At 45.4% G+C, this 26,541-nt stretch overlaps 1 protein-coding gene across 1 annotated transcript in view; it reads left to right on the top strand.

The window, feature by feature from the left end:
* OSTF1 (osteoclast stimulating factor 1) overlaps positions 1–26,541 on the top strand; it is a 108,293-nt gene that overhangs the window by 43,013 nt on the left and 38,739 nt on the right. Inside the window, exons 3-4 of the mRNA XM_075559543.1 lie at positions 3,357–3,403; positions 23,892–23,942. Coding sequence (XP_075415658.1) covers positions 3,357–3,403; positions 23,892–23,942 — 98 coding nt within the window. The remainder of the gene's footprint in view (positions 1–3,356; positions 3,404–23,891; positions 23,943–26,541) is intronic.

Raw genomic sequence — 26,541 nt, 5'->3', positions numbered from 1 at the left:
GCAGGCTGATGAGGAAAATCTAAGAGGTGTCCAGCTACAGTGTAGATGATTCCTTTAGACTTGTCTGTAATACTTTGATACAATACAGTTTATCTAATGGAAAAATAAAGGTGTATAGCCTTAGAAACCCAAAGGAGGCAGTTAGTTTCTTCTCTGTCCTACAGGGTTGATGGGAGGCAGAGTGGACTTGATGCCAGTGGATTTTCTGTAGGGTGAAGTAGATGGGATTTTAAATTTTTTGTAATCCAAATGGGTTTTTATGAAGGACTAGTTTCAGGTTTTATAGTCCCAAAAGGTACACACTAGTTCAGGGGAGTGTGCCAAGACGCACCTGCTCACAACTGAACCTGAGCAACCTTTTGGAAGAGGTTGTGGCATAGCACCAACAGGGCATCAGAGAGCACCAGGGGAAGAACCTTGGTGAGCCCAAGTCGGCCAGGCAGCTACATGCGCTCAGATGCGGGGGAGACCTCACCGTCCAACCTGCCACTAACCAAGAACAGGGTAAAAGGAGAATGGCCTTCCCACTGCCAGAATATTTCAAACCTTTGGCTAGGGAGCCATGGTTGATGGTATTGGTGGATCCCATTGACTGTGTTAAGCCCACCTGGGTGATGTCATGAGCTGGGTCTCCCAGATGTACCTCCCACCTGGCTCAGGGGCTTGAATTAGAGCATGCTCAGTTAGGGTGTCCTCATAGGTGTTTCATGCTCACCTGATTTCCTTCCCAACCTCCTCCTGGGCAGGCATGGGAGGAACAACCCCCTGCCCCTATATCTGGCTACCGAACATTTCCCCACTGAACGTGTGTGGACCCAAATTTTTGGGGTACTAGGCGACAGCATCTCTGGCTGATTCCTGCTGACAAACCCACGTTAGGTTGTTGGGAGGGGTTGTCAACTTAGGGGCTCACGGTGGATGAGTTTGGGGTGTTCCAGGAGCTGGTGGTCCTGGGGTTGGCACACTTGGCTCAGTATTGTTGGTAACCTGACGACTTCTGGAAGAAACAAAACAGGTGAACAGTTTAAGTAAGGCTGGGGCGATGCGGTGAGATAGCAGTGCCCTTTGAAGTGTGGGTTACTGTCACCTGGAGATTTGAAAAGAAATCTTAGGACTGACAGGCGTGGGTGTCAGTTTATTGCAAACGCAGGGATTGCGTGAAAGCATTTACTAGCTTAAAAACTGTTGGTGGTCTGAGGTAGGGTTTTCTGTGGAACACTTGTTTGGCTCTGGGTGGTGGTAAAACATCATCTAAAGACAGTCCAATGGTTCACAGGAGTACTTCTGTTTGCTTTGCTTTGGAGGGGTCTGGTTGTGACAGCTTCCATGGTTTCACCCGTGAATGGTGGGTCCAAGCACTGTGCTCCGGAATCTGATGGCATGGCAGTGGAGGTAGAGAGAATTACTGGCAAAGGACCTTCCAGATTGGCCGGAGCTGGGAAATAGGGGATTCGTCCTTTCAGGGTTTTATAAGAACGAGGTCTCCTGGCAGGCATAAGGGTGGTAGCTTTTCCTTCCCTTGTGTATTAGTCTGGGTACTTTGGAGAAACAAATCCACAGAAACTCATGTATAAGAGAAAGTTTTATGTAAAGGTTAAGTGCACATCAAGAAAACATCCCATCCCAGTGCTGCCCAAACCCACAAGTCCAATATTAACCCGTATGTCTGACACCAATCCACAAAGTCCTCCTCCATCTCACAAAACACACACAGTAATGCCAACTTCAGGAGGAAAACTCAATCAGTGAGTATATCAGCATCTCAGCACTGGCAGGGGTCTCCACACAGTTGTCCCAGCACCCAGGGCTGCATCAGGGTAGGTCCATGTGGCTTCTCCTTTGGATGTCTTGCAGGAAGGGAGCCTTGCCAGCTGAAGCAGGGAACTGGCTAAGGCAGCTACACTCTGGTCTGACCATCACAAAGCAAGAGACCCGAGAACTCGAAAGGTGACACTCACTGAGACATTTATCCCTTGGCCTTTCAATTAACCCCACATGTGTTTATTGGCCAGGTTGGCACAATTAACTAACTACCTCACCTTGGACCTGGATGAGCCCATACTGATGGAATGCCTCCTGGCATGGTGCTACCCCTATGGCGTATTGCTGGAGGAAAGCTACCTCAAGAGTCTATAGCTGGCTCGGTTACAAGGAAAGGTCGCCCGTAGAAAACTTCATAGGGGCTTAAATACCTAGGTTGCCCCGGGGCAATTCTGAGACATAACAGAGCTATTAGCCGTGCATCTTTCAAGTTCAGCTGAGTTTCTTGTGTCAGTTTCCAGAGGGTTAGCTTTTAAGTGTTGCTTGATTCTCTCTACCTGCCCCTACGACTAAGGCCTCCAAGCAGAGTGGAGCCAATAGGTTATTTCTAAGTGTTGAGAGACTGCCTGCGTGATCTGGGAGATGAAAGCAGACCTGTTATACTCTGCAGTGCTTTGGGAAGCCCAAATCTGAGGAATTACTTCCTAAAGTAACATTTTAGGCACTTCTTGAACCTTCTCAGTGCAGGTGGGATATGCCTCAATCCACCCGGGAAAGTTGTCTATGAACACTAGAAGATACTTACAAGTCCATGGACAGCTGGAACCTTGTCAATGTGTCTGTCTGCCAGTCTTCCCCAGGGTAGGATCCCTTGCGCTGGGTAGGCTGGGCAAAGTGACTTCTAAGTGCCCCTTGGGGACTTGGCAGGTGGGACAGTGAGAGGTTACTGATCTGATAGTTGAGGTTGTTGGCCCCACAGAACTGTTGAGTGAGCGGGGGCAAGGAGAGTTTATAGCTAAGGTGGGTGGCATGCTAGAAAGCCTTTACAAGTTTCCACCTTCGCCTTTGTGGCAATAGGAGTTTGTTGTCTCTCTCCCACCATCCATCAGGTTGAAGGCAGAATTCCTGAGGTCTATCTAGCCTGTTCCACCTCTTCTGGAGAGTAATCTAGAAGAGGAAGCTAGTTGGGGAATTAGGGCATGTATGAAGACCAGGGGTTTATGCCTAGGGCTGTGTCCGGCTGCCCTATCAGCTACTCGGTTGCCAGTGCTCAGACTTTTTAAGCATTGCAATGATTTGGAAGGGACTCGGCGGCCGTGGTTTTGAGGGTTTTCATGTGAGCGATGAGCAGGTGATCGTGATAAATTCTGTAGCCTCAAGAAAGAAGAAAAGTACAGAAGTATGTGTTTCTTCTTGTGTCATTTAGCAAAAATTAAAACAATCCCTCTTATATGGCAAGTACTTTGTTCTAAAATGCATTTCTCATATGTAGTTTTAATTGGGGATTCTGTGAGGGCTAGAGGATAATGCTCTTTTGAGCATATTCAGAAATGAAAGAACTAATTGGGTTTTTTCTCTCCCTTTTCTCTCTTTAGGACAAGTCAGAGTCTTCAGAGCTCTGTATACATTTGAGCCCAGAACTGTAAGTATTCCATTTTAAAGTTGTGGGTTTTTTAAAATCATTTTATTGGGGGCTCGCACAATGCTTCTCACAATCCACACACACATCCATTGTGTCCAGCACATTTGTTGCCATCATCATTCTCAGAATGTTTGCTTTCCACTTGAGCCCATGGTGTCAGCTCATTTTAAAGTTTTGGCCCAAATGGCCTCCCTCCTCATTGATAGCACGGGTTGCCACTGTATAGACTTGGGTCCATGGTGACGGCTTTTGTGTCACAGTAGAACCGTGGGTCATAAGTAGTTACAGGCTTTTCTTCGGAGGCTGATTTGAACTCCAGACTTGGCGCGCAGTTGACCGAGTTAACTCTGTGCGCTATTCAGGAACACTCCTAAAGCGAATTGCTCTCAAGTGACTGTTAGTTGCTACGTCAGTACAAGGGTCTGAGAACTGAACTCCATGGGGATCTGCATATCCTCCAGCTCTCAGCCTTATTTATTTGTCTCTATTGTGCTGATTCCCTGTCTTGGTCACCAAGTGACCTCCTTGTAAAACACAGTGACAGTGTGTACTCGGCTGGGCTCTCAAGAGAAACAAAGTGACGCATATATGTATAAGAAAGAAGTGAATGTCAATAACGGCCTTCACAACTGCAGAAGTGGACAAACCCAGGCAGCCTCAAATCTGGGGGCTGGTTCCTAAGCTGGTCACCCTTCCCACTCATGTAGCTGCTGGGGCTGACAAACCAGGAAGCAGGCTGATGGAGGCTGAGCTGAGTCAATATAAAGTTGGCAGGCAACATGACAAGCTGCCGACCCCAGAAGCCAGAGGCAAGATCCTGACCAGCAGGAAGAGGAGGGGGAGGAAGGGGAATTGTCTACAGGATCTATTTATATATGAAGTAGGCCATCTCCCCAAGGAGATATCATCAGGCTGAGACCCGAGTAAGGGTTGCACTCCACCCTACTCTTCCCACAGCTGCTTGGCTGCTCACAGCCATTCCGGCGTGGAGTTGTTTACATTGTCTGAGGTCACATCATGGTAGCGGCCACTGCCAAACGACTGGGGATCCGGATCCAGCCAAGTTGACCCAAAACCTTGTCTTAGACATCTTCTTTCTAGCTTACTCTGACCCTCCCTGCTTCATCCCTTGACCCTCTGTCTCAAGCTGACACGTTGACACCTCTGCCAACCTTCCAGAGCCCTTTTATATGTTTTTTCTGCATGTACTTTCCATTGGTGTGGTTTCTGCCATCAGTTCATAAATCCATTCTTTAGTAATCACCTATGTGCCAGGTAGGAGCCCTGGTGTGGTAGCTGTTGAGTACTTGACTGCTAACCACCAGCTACTTCATGTAAGAAAGAGGTGTGACCCTGTACTGTAAACATTACAACCTAAGACATTCATCTATTTTACAGGCCGCTACGAGTTACAATCCATTCTATCTCCGTGTGTTTGGTTTGTGTTTTGCTATGTGCAGACACTGATCCAGATGTTGGGGATATTGCAGTAGTGTTAGGTCGGGTTCACTAGAGAAACAAACCCAGTGATGCTCATTTATGTGTAAGAAAGAGCTTTATGCAGAGAGCAATTATCTGTCAAGGAAACATCCCAGCCCAGTCCAATCAAGTCCACAAATCTGACACTAGTCCATAACGGTCCTCTTCAGACCAGCACAGCCACTTGCAGTGATGCCGAATGCAGGCATCTCTCAGATCGGTGGGTTCAAAGTCGTGTGGACCCCGTGGTGGTGGATGCATCACTGGGCTCTGGCAGCCCTCAGGAGGGTGAAGGCTGAGAGGCGGGGGTGCTTCCCAGGGCCCTCCCTATGAGAAAGACACACTCACAAGGAGGCACCACCAGGCTGTCCTGCCTGACAGGTTGAATACCACCCCTACACTTCTATATCTTCATGAAATTATGTAACTAGACTGGGATTTCTCTCTGTTCCTGCTTCTGAGATAGTTCCCTGGGAGCCAGGGAATGGCAACCGAAACCGACCAATCCCCTCTATTAGTGTTGCACACACCTGATTTGCACAGTTGTACACAATCCTTTGGTGGGAGTTACAGAGACATGGATAAAAGAGCCATGTTAAGAGATTCGACTTCACTCGTATTCGTTAGAGACTAGAGCCTCTTCCCTGTGGCATTGTGTGGGCTTGCTCTGGACCCTGCTTCCCCCGGAGTCACATGTCCAGGAGCGAGCACAGAGCGATGCCAGTGAAGACAAGCCCGACTCTGCCTTCAAGTCTCAGGTCTGCACTTGCCCTCCTTGCCATTGATTTCCTCACTTGAAAATGAACTGCCCTTCTGTGAGGTGGAAGGGAGATAAATATTTAAAGTCTGCTGCTTGGTGATGCCGGTCAATACTGGCAGGTAATGTTGCTAATAAGGGGTATATATGTATTCAGGGTATATATCGTGGCATAGCGGTTATGCATTGGGCTGCAAACGGCAAGGTCAGCAGTTTGAAGCAACTCGCCACTCTCACCAAGGGAGAAAGATGGGGCTTTCTATTCCCATAAAGAGTTACAATCTTGGAAACCCACGGGGGCAGTTCTACCCTGTTCTCTAGGGGCGCTCTGGGTCGGCATTAAGTTGATGACATTGAGTATGTATTCAGATAAATTCTTGAAAGACTGGGTACCCCAAATATTTCTAGGACCAGAAATAATTAGGGATGGGTCTCTCAATTTTTTGTTCTCTTGCCAAAAGGTGTGCTAGTAGATCTCTCCCATATAGATGATGTTGGGAGTCAGATGGAAAGGGTGAGGCCCAGCAGTGGTTGACTGTGTCCCCTCACAGGGAGGGCTATCCATTCCTATCAAAACCCTGCCAATGAGTTGATTTGAAATTCCATAGAATATTTAGGATGGAGTAGAACTGCTTTATGGGAACAGACAGCCTCATCTCTTTCCTGCAGAGTGACTCGTGGATTTGAATCATGGATCTTGCAGATAGCAGCTCAACACAACTCATAAGCCACCAGGACACTTCATAAAATCTGTTAATTTTTCAGTTGTTTCCTAGTATGCATGACCTTTGAAGAAGGTAGATGTGGGGCAGGGATACACATCCTCAGCTGTCCTCGTGGGCCAGTCACTTGGTAGACCATTTCCTGCTACCTTCCTAATTCTAGACGAGAATCAGCATTGACTTGAATTTGAGACCCGAGGTTGCTTGTGCCTCTTGGTCTCTCCTCCCTGTGTTCTATTGGCCATAATCTTTGTCCTTCAGGTTCTGAGAGCTGCAGCTAATCTTCCTCTGTCTTCTATCTTTCCCCGGTAGCCTATTGTTCATCACCTTTGCGCTTTCTCACCACCTTCTTCTCCCTTTGGTTCCTTGCCACCTCGTGTTTTCACTTGCTTGGTTACTGACTTCAGCCAGACCAAGTACCTCAAAATCCACCACCAGATTATGGATATGTCACCACAGGCCAGCCCACCTTTCCAGTTCTGCTTTCTTTTTTAAAAATTTTTCTCCATCTCCACCTCCACCTCTACCTCCTCCATCACCTCCACCTCCATTTCCACCTCCACCTCCACTTCAACCTCCTCCTCCACCACCTCCACCTCCACCTCCGTCTCCACCTCCACCACCACCTCCACCTCCTCCACCACCTCCACCCCCACCTCCGCCTCCACCTCCACCTCCACCACCACCTCCACCTTCACCTCCACTCCAGTTCTGCTTTCTTCTTTCCTTTTTGGATCATCTTGTCTGCATTTGACTGGCAATATAGCACAGTTGGGAATCCCTTCTGGACTCATGGCTCTAAGTTCCCCTCTACCCTCAAGACTTCTCTCTACCATCTCTGAGCTTCTACAGTGGCTATTTCAGTTTCACTCACGAGCACAGTATCTAGCACAGTGGCAGCAGAGTACAGGGGTTCTGATCCTACACTAGGTTTCAGGGCCAGCTCTGTCTCCTAGCAACTTTGGGAAAATTTCCCAATTTCTCTGTTTTGTGTGTGTATGTGTGCTAAGGAGTTGAATCTTAGCAAGTTTTAGTGAAAATTAAGTGAGATCGATAGTGAGCTAAACATTGTGCTGCTAACCACAAGGTTGGTGGTTCAAATCCACCAGCCACTGTGAGGGAGGAAATGAGGCTATCTGGTCTTGTATAGATTTATAGCTTCAGAAATCCTAGAGAGCAGTTCCACTGTGGGTCAGTTCTAACCTACAGGGTTTCTGTGAGTTGGAGTTGACTCAGTGGTAGTGGGAAGTTGAATAAAATTGCTATCATTATTAAGGAAACACTGAGTACCGCAAACAACTAAGTAATTGCCCACTTGCCAAAAGGTTAGTGGTTCACACCCACTGGAGTCATCTCAGAAGACAGCTCTATTGATTTGCTTCCTTGAAAGGCCATAGCCTTGACAATCCTATGAAGCAATTCTACTCTGCATACATACTGTTGCCATGAGTCAGAGTCAGCCATCAACACCGACACCATTACTATGAAGCAATCATGATGACTATCAGGAGAAGATGCTTTGACTAATTGACCTCCATTTCTGCACCACAATGGATTCTCTCAAATGCTTTGGTATCTTAGGTATTTTTGAAAGCATAGGGGAAAAAAATACACCGAACTCACTCGATTTTTTTTTTTTTAACAAACTTGAAGTGTACTTTTTAACACCCCTGTTCCTGAAGATCCTAGGCTACCGAGCAGTGCTGCTGATTTATCCTGTATGCATCTGGGGGTCAATAGGAGCTGTTTCCAGCCCGATGCCCCCATAGTGTACCCCTTTCCATCGTCCCACAACACGCTAATCTGAGAGAGTAGACAACATTAGCTCCCATGAGACCTCGTGGCGGGTTTGTGCCCACATGCTACCAGTTAGTTGTTGTGTATTTTGATTATCATCCCAGAATTGGGTTAGTGTTAAATTCCTTTACTGCAGTGGATTTCTGTTGGACACTACTGGGAGCATTGGGGTTTTCCTCCCCACCAACCCATGGATATCTTCTCCAGAGGAGTGGAGATATAGCACACTACATCCATTTTGAACCTGACTTCCTTTAAGTCCTTGGCACCAGGAAAGACTTGAAGGGCTGAGCTCTACTTAGGGGAATGTGTTGAAAGGGACCCCACCCCAGGGTATCCTGTTTCAGTTTGTAAGAGCAGCAGTGCAGATAGTGCTGGGTCCACTGGGCAGCACAATGTTTAGCTAATGGCTGGGCACCTGTGGTTCCTGGATTTTCCTACCAAGCCATTCTGCATAGTTCTTATCCAGCCCGACTCCCACCCCTCACCCCCTTCTCTAATTCTACACCATACAGGGCCCTGGGTAGCCTGAATAGACTAGGGGAGATGGTCTTTGGGGAGAGAGCAGCATTGCCTGTGTGCTGGAGGTATACTGATCTCCAGAGAGAAGCCAAGGAAACCTTGCTTTTGTTCATGGGATGTTTGCAGAACCTTGCTAGCTTTTTATACCACCACGCTTAGAGGAAAAATGTGTGGCCTAGGAATTCAAAGGCTCAGGGAAGAGCCCAACCTTCAATTGAGCAATTTGGGGCAAATTCTTCAACCTCATTGTACCTGGTTTTAAAATGGAGATAAGACCCATGACTCAACCCTGCCTAATGGCTTGATGTGGTAATCAAAGGAGGTCAAGTGTGCTTTGCAAATCTAAGATGTTGCTACTGTTTTTATGTACAGAATTGTATTCTGTGAGGGTGCGCCATATTTTCTATGGCTACTGGCTTTTATGTGCCATGTGGCCATGTGTATTCCATCCTCTGTATGAGAAGTAACGTGGAGATCAGCCATGGAAAACCCTATGGAGTTCAGTTCTCATCTGACACACACGTGGACACCTGAGTTGAAATTGACCTGACAGCAGCTTGTTGTTCCTATTGGATTGTTTGGGAGCTTAAATTAGTTAATTCGTTAATACATAAATTAGTTAATATTTTATACATGGCCAGACCCATGCCTGGCACATAATAAAATATGGTAAAAAAACATTTGTTTAAATTTCTGCAAAAATGTTTGTGGAGCCCTGGCGGCTTACGTTTCTGGTTATGCCCTGGGCTGCTGGTAGAAAGGTCAGCAGTTGGAAAGCGCCAGCCACTCCTCCGGAGAAGACGGGCCTTCCTGCTCCTGTGACCTCACAGGGCCAGTCCTACCCTATCCTAGAGGGTCACAGCGGGTTGCCATTGACTTGATGGCAGGGAGCTTGATGTTAGTTTTATAGACAGCCTCACTTGATTCGTACATATAAAAGAAAGAAAGAAATTTGGGGGCTCTAGAAGGACAAATCTGAAGAATTTCAGAATGATACTGCAGTTTTTAGAGTCATTCTTAAAAGATGTTTCTGTAAACCAAAAAAAATTCAAACCTTGGAATTGACAAATCTGTGCGCACACAATATGACAACGCGTGACATATTGACAGATGTGTGTTCATCATGGTCACGTCTCAGTGGCCAACGGCTCAGTGGTTCTTCAAGGAGACAAGAAAGGAGGAATTTGGTTAAAAGCCAAAGAACAAGCAAGAACTAAAGAAGGACTTGCCAAATTGTTTTGCTGTTTTTCCATCAATGTTCCATGAACAGGACGCCAGGAATTTAAAACTAGATCTTCATTGAGCAATTTACATCAAGTCCCCTGCTGGTGGTGGCTTGATGAAAAATGTGAATATGATAGGTAAACATCTGTCCAAGTTTATTATTATCATGAAATGACTTTGTCTTCTATACTGCTACCAACAATCTGAAGAATTTGGTAGGTCACTTCCATAGCTAGGTTAGGAAAAACGGCCCCAAATATTTTCTTTGGAACAAAATATTTTACAGATAATGGCATTGTGTGCCGGAGAGCTATTAATTAATAAAAGAGAATAAACTCTCTACTATCATTTCCCAGGATGCAAAAAGAACGAGACCTCTTTTGACCTCACTGACATCCACTGCCCTCTTGTCTTCGCTGGAAAACAAGCCTGACTTCCTGCTGGCTCATGCTGGCCACCGCTATTGAGCAGCGGTCATTGATTTAAGCCAAAATAGCCCTGAGAAGTATCGAAATGACTGTGCTCAGTGACATTTTTCAAACCACGAAGGACAAGAACCATTTAGGACCTTACAGTTTTAGCTGTTCTTTGCTTTATGACTTTTTAAAAAGTCATAAGACAAATGGTGGTTGTGTGTCTGCATTTTGTCTTGTTAGCTTTTTTCTTAAGCTACTTTTTCACAACATGCCCTTTTGTTTCAAGGGTGAATGCTCTTCTTATTCCATGTGGAAATTTAGGCAAATCTGACTTTCGCAAATGTAGGCCAGCACTTCGAAGAATGCTGGTTTTCTAGCTTCTTTGCAGGCACTGATCGGAGAAGATTCGTTGGTAGCTCTTGGGGAAGTACAGAATAAGGGAGGCCTGATGGCTCTAAGACAGGAAGCATCTTTTCTAGGCTATGGATTCTTTCAAAACTCAGGAGGACACAACCGTTCAAGAAAGAAAATAAATGACTTAGATTATGTTGTCGATATGCCATACCACCCCTCTCATTCTTTCATACCATCCCTTGTTGTTAGCTGCTCTTGAGTCACTCATCCGTGGCTCATGGACGCTCCGTGCCCAACTGGATTGGGTCATCATGATCTATAGGAGTTCATTGGCTTGATTTTCGGCAGTAGATTGCCACCCAGTCCTTCTTCTTAGTCTGTTTTAGCCTGGGAGCTATGAAAACTTGGTTAGATTCAGCCACACAAACATGGTACACTGGCTGGGAATCAAACCCAGGTCTCCCACAGGGAAGGCCAGAATTTTACCTCTGGATCACCACTGTCTGCTACCTCTCTCTTATTGTTGTTTTATGTTGGCTAGTTAGTCCCAACTCATAGAAACCCTCCAAGGGCGGAGTCGAGCTGCTCCCTAGGGTGTCCTGTGCCAAATATTAGCTCTGGCAGAGTGACTGGCAGGTTCGCACCTCCAAATCTTTCTGTTAGGCGATCACCTAACCATTCTGCATCCCTTAATGCCACCTATTGGAAAGATAGTCAAGTGGTGCTAAAATTGTCAACCTTCCTATTCCGGTGATTAGCTACTCTGTCCAACTGGGATTCTGTGATGGTGGAGAGTGAGCCCTCTTTGGGAATGGCCCAGTTTGCAGCAGGGAAATACACAAGGAAATAGCTTGTTTCTCTAATCATTTTGTATTTTGATCATGCACTTGTGTAATATTGACCACAGATTATCAGTACATTTTAGAATCAGAATGGAGACCATCTAAGAGGTCCTTTTTCCTCCTAAATGCTTATTTCAAATAATATTAAAATACACGTCAACAGCTTTATAATGGCTTATACTGTTTTGCATACTTTGTGCTATATTTAAGTCTACCAGCTTGCAATCTTATTAATTCCGACCCGTGGTGACTGGGGGTTTTCAGTGGCTGATCTTTCAGAAGAAGACTGTGAGGCTCTTCTTTTAAGGCCCCTATAGATGGACTTGAACTTTCACCTTTTTAGTGGGCAGCCAAGCACGTTAACCATTTGCACCCCCAGGGACTCTGATGCAGGTCCAACCTATAAGCCAAACTGTAAATGGGATATGTGCTTCAGGGACACAAACACTCTGGGGTGTCATTAATAACCGTTTGCTAATTTTAATATTTGAATGCATAATATACCTGAATATCTATGATTGTGGTTGCCTAAAGCGTAAGATAGCTGATAACATCCTCATTTCTTTTTAGGGAGGAATAGTTTTCTTTCTTTTAAAAAAAAACCATTTTATTTATTTATTTTTCACACTGATACATTTATTTTAAAAAAATACAGACTAACGGCTCTGTGGTCAAATAGCATGGCGGTTCTGTGCTGACTTCCACAAAATGTAACTAACTGTCATGGACGCTTCACAACTACATTCTGGACAAAAACAAAAAGGTCCACAGGGATGGCAGTCAAGACAGACCTGCTGCAGACACTGGTGATGAATACTTGCTGGAAAATGAAGTTTGACAAGATGTAATAATAATAACATCAACATTCATGGAAGGCGGAGTATCAGAAGCAAAAAGGTGCGATACCACAAGAAATCTTTTCACATTACCCAATTAATTTTATATAATCAGTCTGTCACCAGAAAAGAAAAAAAAAACTTGTTCTTGTCAAGCAGAGTTTTTAAGTCCATTCAATCAGAGTCTGGTATATCTTTCAGGGTCTATTCATTTGCAGCTAGGAAGACTGGAACCAGGTTCTTCACATCACATATTCTCAGGTGATGCCAAGTCTTCATATACTCTCCAATTTCTTTTTTTTTTTTTTTTTTAAACATTTTATTAGGGGCTCATACAACACTTATCACACTCCATACATAGACATACATCAATTGTATAAAGCACATCTGTACATATTTTGCCCTAATCATTTTCTTTTTTTTTTTTTTTCTTTTACATTTTATTAGGGACTCCAACAACTCTTACCACAATCCATACATATACATACATCAATTGTACAAAGCACACCCATACACTCCCTGTCCCAATCACTCTCAAGGCATTTGCTCTTCACCTAAGCCCCTTGCATCAGGTCCTCCTTTTTTTCCCCCCCTCCCTCCCTTTTCCCCCCTCCCACATATGCCCTTGGTAATTTATACCTCGTTATTTTGTCATATCTTGCCCTATTCGGGGTCTCCCTTCCCCCCTTCTCTGCTGTCCCTCTCCCAGGGAAGAGGTCACATGTGGCTCCTTGTAATCAGTTTCCCCTTTCCAACCCACTCACCCTCCACTCTCCCAGCATCGTCCCTCACTCCCTTGGTCCTGGAGGTATCATCCACCCTGGATTCCCTGTATCTCCAACCCTCCTATGTACCAGTGTACAGCCTCTGTCCTATCCAGCCCTGCAAGGTAGAATTCGGATCATGGTAGTTGGGGGGAGGAAGCATCCAGGATCTGGGGGAAAGCTGTGTTCTTCATCGATACTACCTCACACCCTAATTAACCCATCTCCTCTCCTAAGCCCCTCTATGAGGGGATCTCCATTGGCTGACACTTGGGCCTTGGGTCTCCACTCTGCACTTCCCCCTTCATTTAATATAATATATATACACATACATATATACATATATACATAAATACACATACATACACATACTTATATAATTTTTTTTTGCATGATGCCTTATATCTGGTCCCTTGGGCACCTCGTGATCGCACTGGCCGGTGTGCTTCTTCCATGTGGGCTTATTTGTTTCTGAGCGAGATGGCCGCTTGTTCACCTTCAAGCCTTTAAGACCCCAGACACTATCTCTTTTGATAGCCGGGCACCATCAGCTTTCTTCACCACATTTGCTTATGCACCCATTTGTCTTCAGCGATCCTATCATGGAGGTGTGCAGTCAATGATATGATTTTTTGTTCTTTGATGCCTGGTAACTGATCCCTTTGGGACCACTCGATCACACAGGCTGGTGTGTTCTTCCATGTGGACTTTGTTGCTTCTGAGCTAGATGGCCGCTTGTTTATCTTCAAGCCTTTAAGACCCCAGTCACTATCTCTTTTGATAGCCGGGCACCATCAGCTTTCTTCACCACATTTACTTGTTCACCCATGTAGGCTCCAGCTGTTGTGTCGGGAGAGTGAGCATCATAGAGTTCCAATTTAATAAAAGAAGGTATTCATGCATAGAGGGAGTGTTTGAGTAGAGGCCCAAGGTCCTTCCGCCACCTTAATACTTGATCTATAAATATAGACACAAAGATCTATTTCCCCAACCTCCTATATATATTTGCATGTACATGTCTTTGTCTAGACCTCCATGAATGCCCTTTGACTCCTAGCTCTTTCCTCCATCTCCCTTGACCTTCCTCCTGCCCTACTACCATGCTTCATTGCCACCTGGGCTAGAGTATACCTCTTCTCTAATCAACCTTACCCTTGATCATTTCCCACCAGGCCTGCCACTCCCCCTTCTCTACCCTTTGGGGTCCCATGTTTTTCCCTTGTCCCTGGGTTTGTTAACACCACTTCCTTACCCCCCCTACCCCCCACCCCAAGTCCCCCCGGAACTGTCGGTCCCGTTGTTTTTCCTCCCGATAGTTCATCCAGCCTGTCCTATTCAGACAGACCTGTGGAGTCACTAACATGCACGAAAACTAGACAGAGGAACACAAAGCAACAGTATATAACCGGACAACAAAACAACCAAAACAAACCACTGAAAAAGAACAGAACAAAACAGTTCACAAGAGAAAAGCTTGTAGTTAGTTCAGGGATCTTTGCTGGCCCTTAGGAGCGTTTTCCAGTCCAGTCTGTTGGGGCACCACGCCCTGGCCCCAAAGTCCACTTTCAGCATTCCCTGGGGACCTTGCCACTCCATTCCCTTGCTGTTCCGCTGCACTCCCCCAGTGTATCGCCTCGGTGTGGTGGGATCAGGTCAGGTGCAATTCCCACACTGTGTCTCCGGTGCTGTCCCCTGTATCGCCCTTAGTCACTGAGGGGCATCATGTCTCATAGTAGGGCCAGCCATGTTGTTCTCTCTGTGGACTGGCTGCTCTACTCAGGAACATCATCATCACGGCCTGGTGGGCCAGGCTGTGCTCCACTCTCTCCTCCTGCCCCTTCATCTGCTCCCGTGTGCTCTGGTCAAATATGACCATCTCCCATAGCTGCAGGGTCAATGTCGTCCTTTGGAACAAGTTCTTTTCGGGGGAGGGGCAGGAATCCACTTAATTTATGGTGCTGGGGCCTGCCTCCCAAACCTCTCCACCGGTTCCGTCCTCCACGCCGGGATAATGCATTCACACCTTGCGACACTGGGTTGAAGTCTGGTCCCACTTTCCCTGTGGAGATATAAACAATACCCTCCCCTTGGGTGGATTAATGCCCCATTTCTGTCATGCTGATTGTACTTACCTCAGGGGACTCATGTTGTACCTGTCCCTTTGGGACTGGCTTACCTCGCTTAGCATAATTCCTTCCAGCTCTTCCCATGAAATAACGTGTTTCATGTGCTCATCGGTGCTTTTCAATGCTGCATAATACTCCATTGTGTGTATGTGCCAAAGTTTGCTAATCCACTCGTCTATCGATGGAAACTTAGGCTGTTTCCAAGTCTTTGCTATTGTGAATTGTGCCGCAATAAACATTGGAGCGCATATGACTGGTCGTGTTTTATTTGCTGCTTCAACCGGGTATATGCCCAGTAGAGGGATGGCTGGGTCGTAAGGTAGATCGATTTCCATTTTCTTTAGGTATCGCCAGATTGCTTTCCACAGTGTCTGTACAAATCTGCACGACCACCAGCAGTGGAGGAGGGTTCCTATTTCACCACAGCCCCTCCAACACTTGTTGCTCTCTGATTTACTGATCTGGGCTAGCCTCAGGGGTGTTAGGTGGTATCTCATGGTTGTTTTGATTTGCATTTCTCTTATGGCAAGGGACTTCGAGCACTTTCTCATATATTTATTGGCCATATTGATCTCCTCTCTAGTGAAAGTTCTTCTCATTTCTTTTGCCCACTTCCTTAGGGGGTTAACTGTTTTCCTCTTTTTGCAGGTCATGATGGTGTTGTAGATTATAGTAATGAGCCCTTTGTCTGACGTGTCATTACTAAAAATCTTCTCCCAGTCTGTGGGTTGCCTTGTCACCCTCTTGGCAAAGTCTTTCGAGGTGCACAGGTGTTTTATTCTTATTAGATCCCATTTGTCGATTTCCAGATCACCTGTGTGTGTCCCCTTCCCTGTTGCAGTGAGCCTATGTGCTCCCTGGGCCAGTGCTCTGAGATTAGTCCCAATTCCTTCCTTAATGGTCCTGATGGTTTGGGGTTTGACTTCTAGATCTGTGATCCACCTTGAGTGTATTCTTGTGCATGGGGTGAGGTAGACGTCTTGTTTCAACTTTCTACATGTGGATATCCATTGTTTCCAGCACCACTTATTAAAGAGGGCATCTGCTTCCCACTTGACGTTTTTGGGGCCCTTGTCGAAGATCAGTTGTCTATATGCTGATGATTTTACTCCTGGGCTTTCTATTCTTTTCCACTGGTCTGAGTGTCTATCATTGTGCCAGTACCATGCTGTTTTGACCACTGTAGCTGTGTAGTAGGCATTAAAATCAGGCAGGGCGAGTCCTCCAATTGTGTCCTTCTTCTTGAGGAGTTCTCTGCTAATTCTGGGTTTCTTCCCTCTCCATATGAAGTTGGTGGTCAGTTTTTCCAATTCTTTGAAGAAGGTTGATGGTAATTGGATTGGTATAGCATTGAACTTGTAGAGTGCTTTAGGAAGAACTGTCATCTTTACTATGTTCAGCCTACCTAACCATGAGCAGGGGAGCTTCATCCATTTGTGAAGGTCACTTTTGGTTTCCTGTAATAGGGTTTTATAATTATGCTTATATAGGTCTTTAGTATTTTTTGTTAAGTATATTCCTAGGTATTTCAGTTTGTTCTTGGCTACTGTGAAGGGTACTTCCCTCTTAATCGCCTCTTCCATGGCCCTGTCCGATGTGTATAGAAACCCTACCGACTTCTGTTTATTGATCTTGTATCCTGCTACTCTTCCGTATTCCTCTATTGCTGTAAGTATTCCAACTGTGGAGTTTTGGGGGTCTTCAATGTATAGGATCATGTCATCTGCAAATAACGATAGTTTCACCTCCTCCTCTCCCAACTGGATCCCTTTGATGTCCTTCCGCTGTCTTATGTTGTTAGCCAGAACCTCCAAAACGATATTGAATAGAAGAGGGGACAGGGGGCATCCTTGTCTTGTACCCTTTTTCAGTGGTATTGTTCTTGTCTTTTCTCCATTGACTATGATGTTGGCTGTTGGTCTTTCATAGATAGCTTGTATGAGCTTGAGGAACTTACCTTCCAATCCTATCTTCATGAGTGTTTTGATTAGGAATGGATGCTGGATGTTGTCAAATGCTTTTTCTGCATCTATGGATATTATCATATGGTTTTTATCCTTTTTCTTCTCGATGTGGTGAATGATATTGATGGATTTTCGGATGTTAAACCATCCCTGCATCGCTGGGATGAATCCTACTTGGTCGTGGTGAATGATATGCTTGATGTTCCTTTGTATTCTATTGGCCAATATTTTGTTAAGGATTTTTGCATCTATGTTCATTAGAGATATTGGTCTATAATTCTCTACGCTTGTGGGGTCTTTTCCCTGTTTGGGTATCAAAGTAATGCTGGCTTCGTAAAATGAGTTTGGGAGCTTGCCGTTCTTTTCTATGTTATGGAATACTTTGTGGAGGATCGGTGTCAGCTCTTCCCTGAATGTTTGGTAAAATTCTGCTGTGTAGCCATCTGGCCCTGGGGCCTTTTTCCTTGGTAGGTTTTTGATGACACTCTCTATTTCTTCCTTCGCTATGGGTTTGTTGAGGTTCTTGATCTCTGTCTCAGATAATCTAGGGATAGATTGTTTTTCTAAATATTTATCCATGTCTTCCAGGTTTCTGAATTCATTAGAATACAAACCTTCATAGTACTTTGTGATTATCCTTTTTATCTCATTGGGGTCTGTTGTTATTGCCCCCGATTCATCCCTCATCCTGGCTATTGATGATTGTTCCTTTCTATCTTTGGTAAGCTTTGCCAGGGGAGTGTCAATTTTATTAATTCGTTCATAAAACCAGCTTCTAGTTGCGTTAATCCTTTGCATTGTTCTTTTGTCTTCCCACTGGTTTAACTCCGCCCTGATTTTTATTATTTCTTTTCTCTTGCTATTGGAGGGGTAGTTCTGTTGACTCTGTTCTAGTTGTTGGAGGTTTTGTGTTAACATATCTGTCATACGCCTTTCTTCTTTTTTCATGTATGCATTCAGTGATATCAAGCTACCTCTGATAACTGCCTTTGCAGTGTCCCATAAGTTTTGATATGTTGTATGCTCGTTCTCATTAGTTTCTAGAAATTTCCTGATATCCTCTCTGATCTGGACCTTAACCCATTCATGTCGCAGGAGATCGTTGTTTATTCTCCAATTGGTGGCCCTTGCTTTTCTGGGTGCCCTTCTATTAATCTCCAGCTTTATGGCATGGTGGTCTGAGAAAGACGTCTGGATAATATCTATGTGTTTGAATTTACTCAGGCTGGCCTTGTGCCCCAGCATGTGATCTATTCTTGAGAAAGATCCGTGTGGATTGGAGAAGAATGTGAAACCTTTTGCTTTTGGATGAAAGGCTCTATAGATGTCTATCAGGCCCTGTTGCCTAATTACATTGTTTAGCTCTCTGGCCTCTTTGCTGAGCTTCTTTCCCTGTGACCTGTCTTTCTCTGATAGTGGAGTGTTGAAGTCCCCCACTATTATTGTTGTTTCCGTGATTTCTTCTGTCATTTTTTTAATAGTTTGTTTGACGAAATTTGCCGCACCATTATTAGGTGCGTAAATATTCAGTATGCTTATTGCTTCCTGGTTTACTGAGCCTTTGAGCATTATGTAATGTCCCTCTTTGTCTCTTTTTATGTTTTGGATCTTGAGATCCATTTTGTCGGAGATTAAGATAGCCACTCCTGCCTTCTTGGAGTTACCATTTGCTTGGTAAACTTTCTGCCAGCCCTTTATTCTCAGCATATGCTTTTCTGCTTGCTTAAGGTGTGTCTCTTGCAGGCAGCAGATTGATGGGTTATGTTTTCTAATCCAATCCTCCAGCCTCTTTCTTTTAACATATGAATTGAGCCCATTTGTATTCAAAGTGATTATTACAATCTCTGGCTTCATGGTTGCCATATTCTGTTTTGTGTTTTGGGTCTTTGCCTATCTTCCTTCATATCAGTGTACTGCGTTTGAGTGGAGGGTTTCTATCCTGTCCTCTTTTCCATCTGAGACCGTGTTGTCCTGGTACGTGTTGCTGGCATGTTGGCTTCTAGATGGAGATGGGATATATGGTGGTCTCCTGGAGGTTCTAGTTGGAGCTTGATCTTCTGGCCATAGTGAGTCAGCCAGTATGTTCTGCAGGGTCGGGTGACTTGCAGTATATTTTTTGAGTTCTTCCTTGTCCTGGAAGACCCTTATCTTACCCTCTATCTTAATGGATAACTTGGCAGGGTATAGGATTCTGGGGGAGGCATTTTTATCTTTCAGAATTTGGAAGATGCTGCTCCATTCTCTCCTCCTCTTCATGGTTTCAGCTGATAAGTCTGAGCATACCCTTACCTGCGCTCCTTTGTATGTGACTGTCTTCCTTTCTCTTGATGCTCGTAGAATTTTCTCTTTTTCCTCTAAGTTGGATAATTTTACAATTATATGCCTTGGCGTGTTCTTCTTGGTGTTTAGCTTAGCCGGCGTCCTCTCTGCTTCCTGTATGAGAGTCGGATTCTCCTTTGTTAGGTTGGGGAAATTTTCTTCCAGGAATTCCTTTGCTATCTTGGCGGTCGATTTGTGTGTTATGTTGTGTTCCGGTAGACCAATTATTCGAATATTTTTCCTCTTCATAGCATCTGTCATTGATCTCAGGCTGTCTTCTGTTTCTTTAATTTTCCTATCTGATTGTTTTTCTCGCTTGCTTCGTTTGTTTTGAGCGTCCTCGAGTTCACTGATACGGTTCTCAGCCTCCTCAAGCCTAGATATAGCTTCTGTGACCTTTTGTGTGGCCTCTGCTACCTCCTCTGTTAGTTTCTGCAGTTCCTTTTGGTGGATAGTATTCATCCCCTCTATTGTGGACTTCATCCCCTCTATTGTGCATTTCATCCCTTCTATCGTTGCATCCTTATTTTGGTTTTCTTCTCTTAGCTCCTGTATTACTGCAAGCAGAGTTCTGAAGATTTCCTTTTGTGGCTGATCTATATCTGTTTCTTCTATGAGTGACGTTAGGTCTGTTAAAGTGCCTCGTTTTTCTGATTTTTTTGTTGGGAGTGATGTGGTCTGTTGATTTTTCCTTGATCCTTTAATAGGCCCCATGCTTCTGGGAGACAGGAGTAACCTTATTGTGTGGAGGCTCAGGCCACTGTGCCGTCTCCTGGGGTGGCTGGGGCGGGCTGCGGCAGGCTTAGGGCTGGCACTGGGGACCCAACAGGGCCCCAGGTGGTGAGAGCTGGCTGGAGCTCACTGAGGGCTCCTCAGGGACTGCAAAGCCTAGACTGCAGGTGGAGTGTTTGATCTGCCCGGGCTGGACACTGCAGGGAACAATGGTGTTCGCTCTCCGCCCTTTTGGCGCGAAACCGCAGGGGGTAATGGCGCCGGCAAAGGAGGCTTGGCGCGAAACCGCAGGGGGCAATGGCGCCCTTCCTCTGCTCAGGCTCAGAGTCGCGGCCGCCGGGGTCCCCGCAGCACCCTGGGGAGGGCACCTACTCTTGTGCCTTGCGCAGGGGGGGGCCCTTGGTGGGCAGACTCAGCAGCGCGGGGCGCGGCGCTCAGCGGAAGCTCAGGGTCTGGGACAGGCGCGGGTTGGGCTATGGCTCCTGTTGGCGGGAAGTGCTCAGCGCAGGGTCCCGGCCAGGAGTGGAGCTGGCGCTAGGCTGCCAGGGGCTGGCGGGGGCGGGCGGGGGTGGGAGGCCAGCGCACGGAGGGCAGGTGGAGAGGTCCGCGGCAGCGGTGCGGGTGGATGGTCCCCCGTGGGGGTCGCCAGACAACCCGCGGGTCCGCTCCCCTGAGCTTGGATGAATGGAGGGAGGGACGTGGGCCCGAGGGCAGATCGCTGCCCTGCGGGGAGAGGGGAACTGCGGGAGAGGAAAGCTTCTCTCCCAGTGGAGATCCGCGTATGGGGAGTGGGGAGTGGGCCGCTGGAGTAGGCAGGGCAGGCAAGTGGCTCTGGGCTGGCGTCCGTCCGTTTGGGGATGGAGCCTAAGCCGGTCGCCAGTGAGCTCACGGCAGCTTAGTGGCCAGAGATGTCCCACTAGTCCAGTCCTCTTTCACCTAGACCCCTGCTCCGGACAAATACGTGGGGTAGGACTGGGGTGCTGTCCCAGGGGGATATTTCACTCACCAGACTCTTACTATTCAGCTACCTGGTCGCCAATCCCGCTTTTTTTGGAGGAGCTCTCAGAGTATGCGGGTGTCCCTGTCGGCCATCTTCCCCCTCTCCCCATTTCTTTAAGATAAATGGAGTGACTCGCAGCAGGGCCACGTAAATAAGAAAGTTCCGTATGGAGGAGACCACGTCCTCGCGCATCTTCCGTTTCATCTCCTCGGGGTCCAGCTTCAGCGCGAGGCCCTCGATCCGAAACATCGTGGCTGGGCTTCAGGGACTCCTCGCTAGGGATCTAGGTGCTTCTCGGATTGCCGCCTCGCGCCGGATAAAACCATTTTATTGGGGGCTCGTACAACTCTTTTCACAATCCATACATCCATCCAGATTGTGTGTCAAGCACATTTATACATTTGTTGCCATCATCATTCTCAAAACATTTGCTTTCTACTTGAGCCCTTGGTATCAGCTTCTCATATTTTCCCTTCCTTCCCCGCAACCCCTCCCTCATGAACCCTTGATAATTTATAAATTATTATTATTTTGTCATGTCTTACACTGTCCAACGTTTCCCTTCACCCACTTTTCTGTTGTCCGTCTCCCAGGGAGGAGGTTATATGTAGATCCTTGTAATCCATTCCCCCTTTGTACCCCACCTTCCCTCCACCCTCCAGGAATCACCACTCTCACCACTGGTCCTGAAGAGGTCATCTGTCCTGGATTCCCTGTGTTTCCAGTTCCTGTCTGTACCAGTGTACATAGGGAGGAATAGTTATAATAATAATGTAGACCAGCTTTGAAACTGCATAAACGATGAGTACCGAGCCTTTTGACCTCTCAATTCTGCTACTGAGAGTAGGTAACCAAACAAAAATTAATGGATGGGAAGATTTATTTCACTACCATCATTGTTACTTATATGATACAGTAACTATAATCAGAAGATAGCAAAGGCTTTTTAAAAACTATTTTCCTACCCCAAATTATGAGCATAATTGTATGCCAATTAAAGAGACTTTGGGAAATTTCCAATGCCTCTTTCATGCATAATTGTGATCTTATCCTTTGTGAAATTTTGCTTACTATGTTTTCCATATCTTTATGTTGCTATCAATAAGCATAAAGTCCTGATGGTGTTACATACTGATGAGAAAAAGTTGTTTAATTAAATCACCTGGCTTATTTAGAGAGTTTATAGGATATTCACCAAGCCCAAAGCTGAACGTACAATAACCCCGTGGAGTTAATGGTGGTCTCTGGATTGATTGGAGTTTCTGCTCTTTCTATATATTCTAGTTGTTTCTTCTGAGGAGGGGTTCAGCAGGGCTGCGCTACTCCCCACTATGAAATCTGCCTTGTCTCTGAACATAAAGAGAGAAGAATAATAGATTTATCAAAATAAGCAGATAGCAGATGTTGATATTAAAAAGTTAAAGGGTTGAGACCTAATCGTTTAGGTGAGAGCCAAGTTTATGCCTGTTTCTCAAGGTTTTAATTCTAGACAATTCTTTTTTGAAGTAAATATACATTATCTTTTGAAGTTTCTAATAAGCTTTATTGTTATGTTGTTTTGATATAAAATGCTTTTAAAAATCATTTTATTGGGGTCTCATACAACTCTTATCGCAATCATACATTCATGCATTGTGTCAAGCACATTTGTACATTTGTTGCCCTCATCATTCTCAAAACATGTGCTTTCTACATGAGCCCTTGGTATCAGCTCCTCATTCCCCCCCCTCCCAAATGCTTTTCTTTTATAGTGAAAGAATGGTAGTTACATAATTTCATGTCAATTTGAGGATATTGAGAATGAAGGGGTGGAGTCTACTCTGCCAATCAAGTCACAGCCTGATGCCTCCTTGTGGGCCTGGTCTTCTCATGAGGATTCTGGGAATTTCCTCTCTCCCTAGAAAAGGGCCACATTCTCTCTCTGCTTCACATTCCTGTTGGCAAGCCACATTGAGCCATGCTGATGGCAGCCAGAGCCCTGGGGTTGCATCCACTGCCATTGGATTCACAGGACTTTGCACCCACTGGCCTGTGGTCTTCCTACATTTTACATCATTGTAGGTTCTGCGTGAGTCTAAAGAGGAACTTATGGGCTAATATTGGACTGATGGACCTTATTTGGACTGGGCTGGGATTTTTTTCAATATACAATCAAGCTCTCTCTTAAACACACGAGTGTCTCTGGAGCTGTTTCTCTTGTCATCCTAGTCTAATGCACTGCTGTATGTGGAATTCTTCGAAGTTCATCAGAGTGAAAGTTCCGTTTTCCCCCGGTGGTATTTCTACCCTGGGTGGTGCCAACAGTTAACACATAACAGCTACTTGAAAGATTAGTGTTTGAATCCACTTAAAGGTGCATCAGAAGAAATGCTTCATAATCTACTTCCGAAAAATCAGCCATTTAAAATCTTACGGAGCCCAGTTCTCCTCTGACACACACCGTGCGTCAGAATCTCCGCAATGACAATCATCTTCTACTCTTTCATGTTTGGTTATATGTTTTATGTATTGATTTAGATACATAAAATGCATTTTCTCTAAAGAGCTATATGATTTTATATCTATAATTATTTTCATGAGCATTATACTTTAATTCATGAAGAATCACATGGAACCCTTTCATTTCTCTTTTAGCCAGATGAATTATACTTTGAAGAAGGTGATATTATCTACATTACTGACATGGTAAGTCCAGATTACATTTAATAATACCACATATGAAAAAAAGTAGTCCCAAAAAAGGCTGTTTCATACTATGGTATATTCTTTAAATGCGAGTCTATCAATTACATAGAAATATATAGGCATATATGCATGTATTTCTAATTACTGTTACATACAAAACTAGTAAGCCATAGATTAGAAGTAATGCTCAAATGTCTGTCAGGAGGAAAATAAAATTTATTGTCTCCACAAGCACGTATTATTATGCAGTTTTGAAAAGTAAATGAAGAAAAGAAGGGCCCGGCCTTCGCGCGGCAGCGATTTCCGACAGTTGGAAGAACTAGAAGAAAGGCAGAAAGGCGTGGGCGATGGCACAGTTAGCTGGGCTCTGGAAGATGACGGAGACATGGCACTTACAAGATGGACAGGGATGATGATGGGGCTTCCAAGAACAATTTAGGAAAACTGGCTATACAGCCTGTATTGGACAGGGTTCTCTAGAGAGACAAAACCAGATTGCTAGTAATTATATATAAATATATTTATAAAGATAGATATATAAATTCAAGAAATAAACCGTTAAATAATCTACAGATAGATAATACAAGAAATTAACAGTTAAATTATAAAGCAGTGAGACACTAGCAGTCCTTCAAGTTTTGAAAGCTGCCAGATGCCAGTACCCTTCTGTAGAGAGAGCTGGGCTATATATACCCAGGCAGCAAACAGCAAGGCAGGTCCCCAACTGTCATCAACTGCCAGTCCCCAGCTCCAGAGATGAACATTCCAATTGTGTGGGCTTAAAGGGACCTCAACTTACAGCGACACAGTCCATAGGCTAGGCATCCCACAGGTAGTGTACCCCTTTAAACTGAGGCACAGAACAAGCAAGGCGAGGCTCACCGAGCCATTTATCCCTCTGCGCTTCAGTTAATCCTACTTGTGTTTATCGGCCAGGCTGGCACAATAAACTATAGCAATCGACCCCTATAAACTATAGCAATCTACCCCTTACCAGCCTGGCACCTGTACACAATTCTTTACCCATACGTACTTATATAATTTCCAGGTATTAATGAAATCACACTTATACTTATCATCAATCATCTATCATACATATAAATGAAAACACACTGAGTCAAATTATATCTGATATAACATACTTGAACAAAGGAAATATACGTAATAATCACATACAAAGAAAATACATTGACAATTACAAGCCTCGCTTTTGCAATTGATCACGTGGTCGTAATTGATAGTTAGAACTGCCTTCTTCTGCTATCCATTCTGTATTACCTTTGCCCTCAGCAAGCACCTCAGCTGGCTGTGGTTTTTGGCCTGGCGGGGTGACCCAGACCTTCATTCCTGAGGGGTCTGGGTCATTATAAGTCCTGTTAGGATTGGGTTGCTGCAACTTACCGTTTACTTTAATAACAGGGCATGGTAGCACTAAGAGTCGGCCTATGGGATCTCCTGGATTCCAGATATATTCTTCTTTACTTCCATTATGTAACACCAGTCCAATTTCTCCTTGGTAATCAGGATCAGTCACACCACTTAGTACGGTGACACTCTTCCTGACCTGTTGATCCAAAGGCATGGGAAGTCCAAAGTGCCCAGGGTGCATTCTCAGCTGCCAGGTCAGTGGAATCTGTGCTGTGTTTCCAGGTGGGAGAGTTCCTTTCTTCGGGACCAGGACCTCCAGGCCTGAGGAACACAGAGTTGCTGGGATAGGAAGCAAAAATGCTGCAAGTGGATCACTAGGAGTAATAGTGAGTGGTGCCACTCCAGCTTCCACCCCTTGGTTCCTGGACCCATGAATTCTGGCTATTGGAGACACAGCACCATGTACTGGCCACTGGTTTAGAGCATATACAGCTTCCTGGAGAACATTGCCCCAGCCCCACAAGATGTTGCCACCTAGTTGGCGCTGTAATTGTGTCTTTAGGAGCCCATTCCATCGTTCTATCAAGCCAACAGCTTCAGGATGATGAACATGATACGACCAGTGGATTCCATGGGAATGGGCCCATTGCCGCACTGTATTTGCTGTGAAGTGAGTTCCTTGATCTGAAGCAGTGCTATGTGGGATGCCATGCCGGTGGATGAGGCATTCTGTAAGTCCACGAATAGTAGTTTTGGCAGAAGCATCATGTGCAGGGAAGGCAAATCCATATCCAGAGTAGGTGTCTATTCCAGTAAGAACAAAACACTTGATGGAAGTGGTCCTATGTAATCAACCTGCCACCAAGTTGCTGGTTGATCTCCCCGAGGAATGGTCCCATGTCTTGGACTTAATGTTGGTTTCTGTTGCTGGCAAATGGGACACTCAGCAGTGGCAGTGGCCAAGTCAGCCTTGGTGAGTGGAAGTCCATGTTGCTGTGCCCATGCATAACCTCCATCCCTGCCGCCATGTCCACTTTGTACATGTGCCCATTGGGCGATAACGGGTGGGAGAGGAAAGAGGAGGACCAGTCTCCACAGCGCGTGTCATCGTATCCACTTGATTATTAAAGTCCTCCTCTTCAGAGGTAATCCTTTGGTGAGCGGTCACGTGAGTTACAATTAACTTTACTTTCTTGGCCCATTCAGAGAGGTCTATCCACATACCTCTTCC

The sequence above is a fragment of the Tenrec ecaudatus genome, chromosome 10 (genome assembly GCF_050624435.1).
Source record: "Tenrec ecaudatus isolate mTenEca1 chromosome 10, mTenEca1.hap1, whole genome shotgun sequence".
NCBI classification, from domain to species: domain Eukaryota; kingdom Metazoa; phylum Chordata; class Mammalia; order Afrosoricida; family Tenrecidae; genus Tenrec; species Tenrec ecaudatus.
Note: the sequence above shows the minus strand (reverse complement) of the source record. Positions and strands in the feature narration are given on the sequence as shown.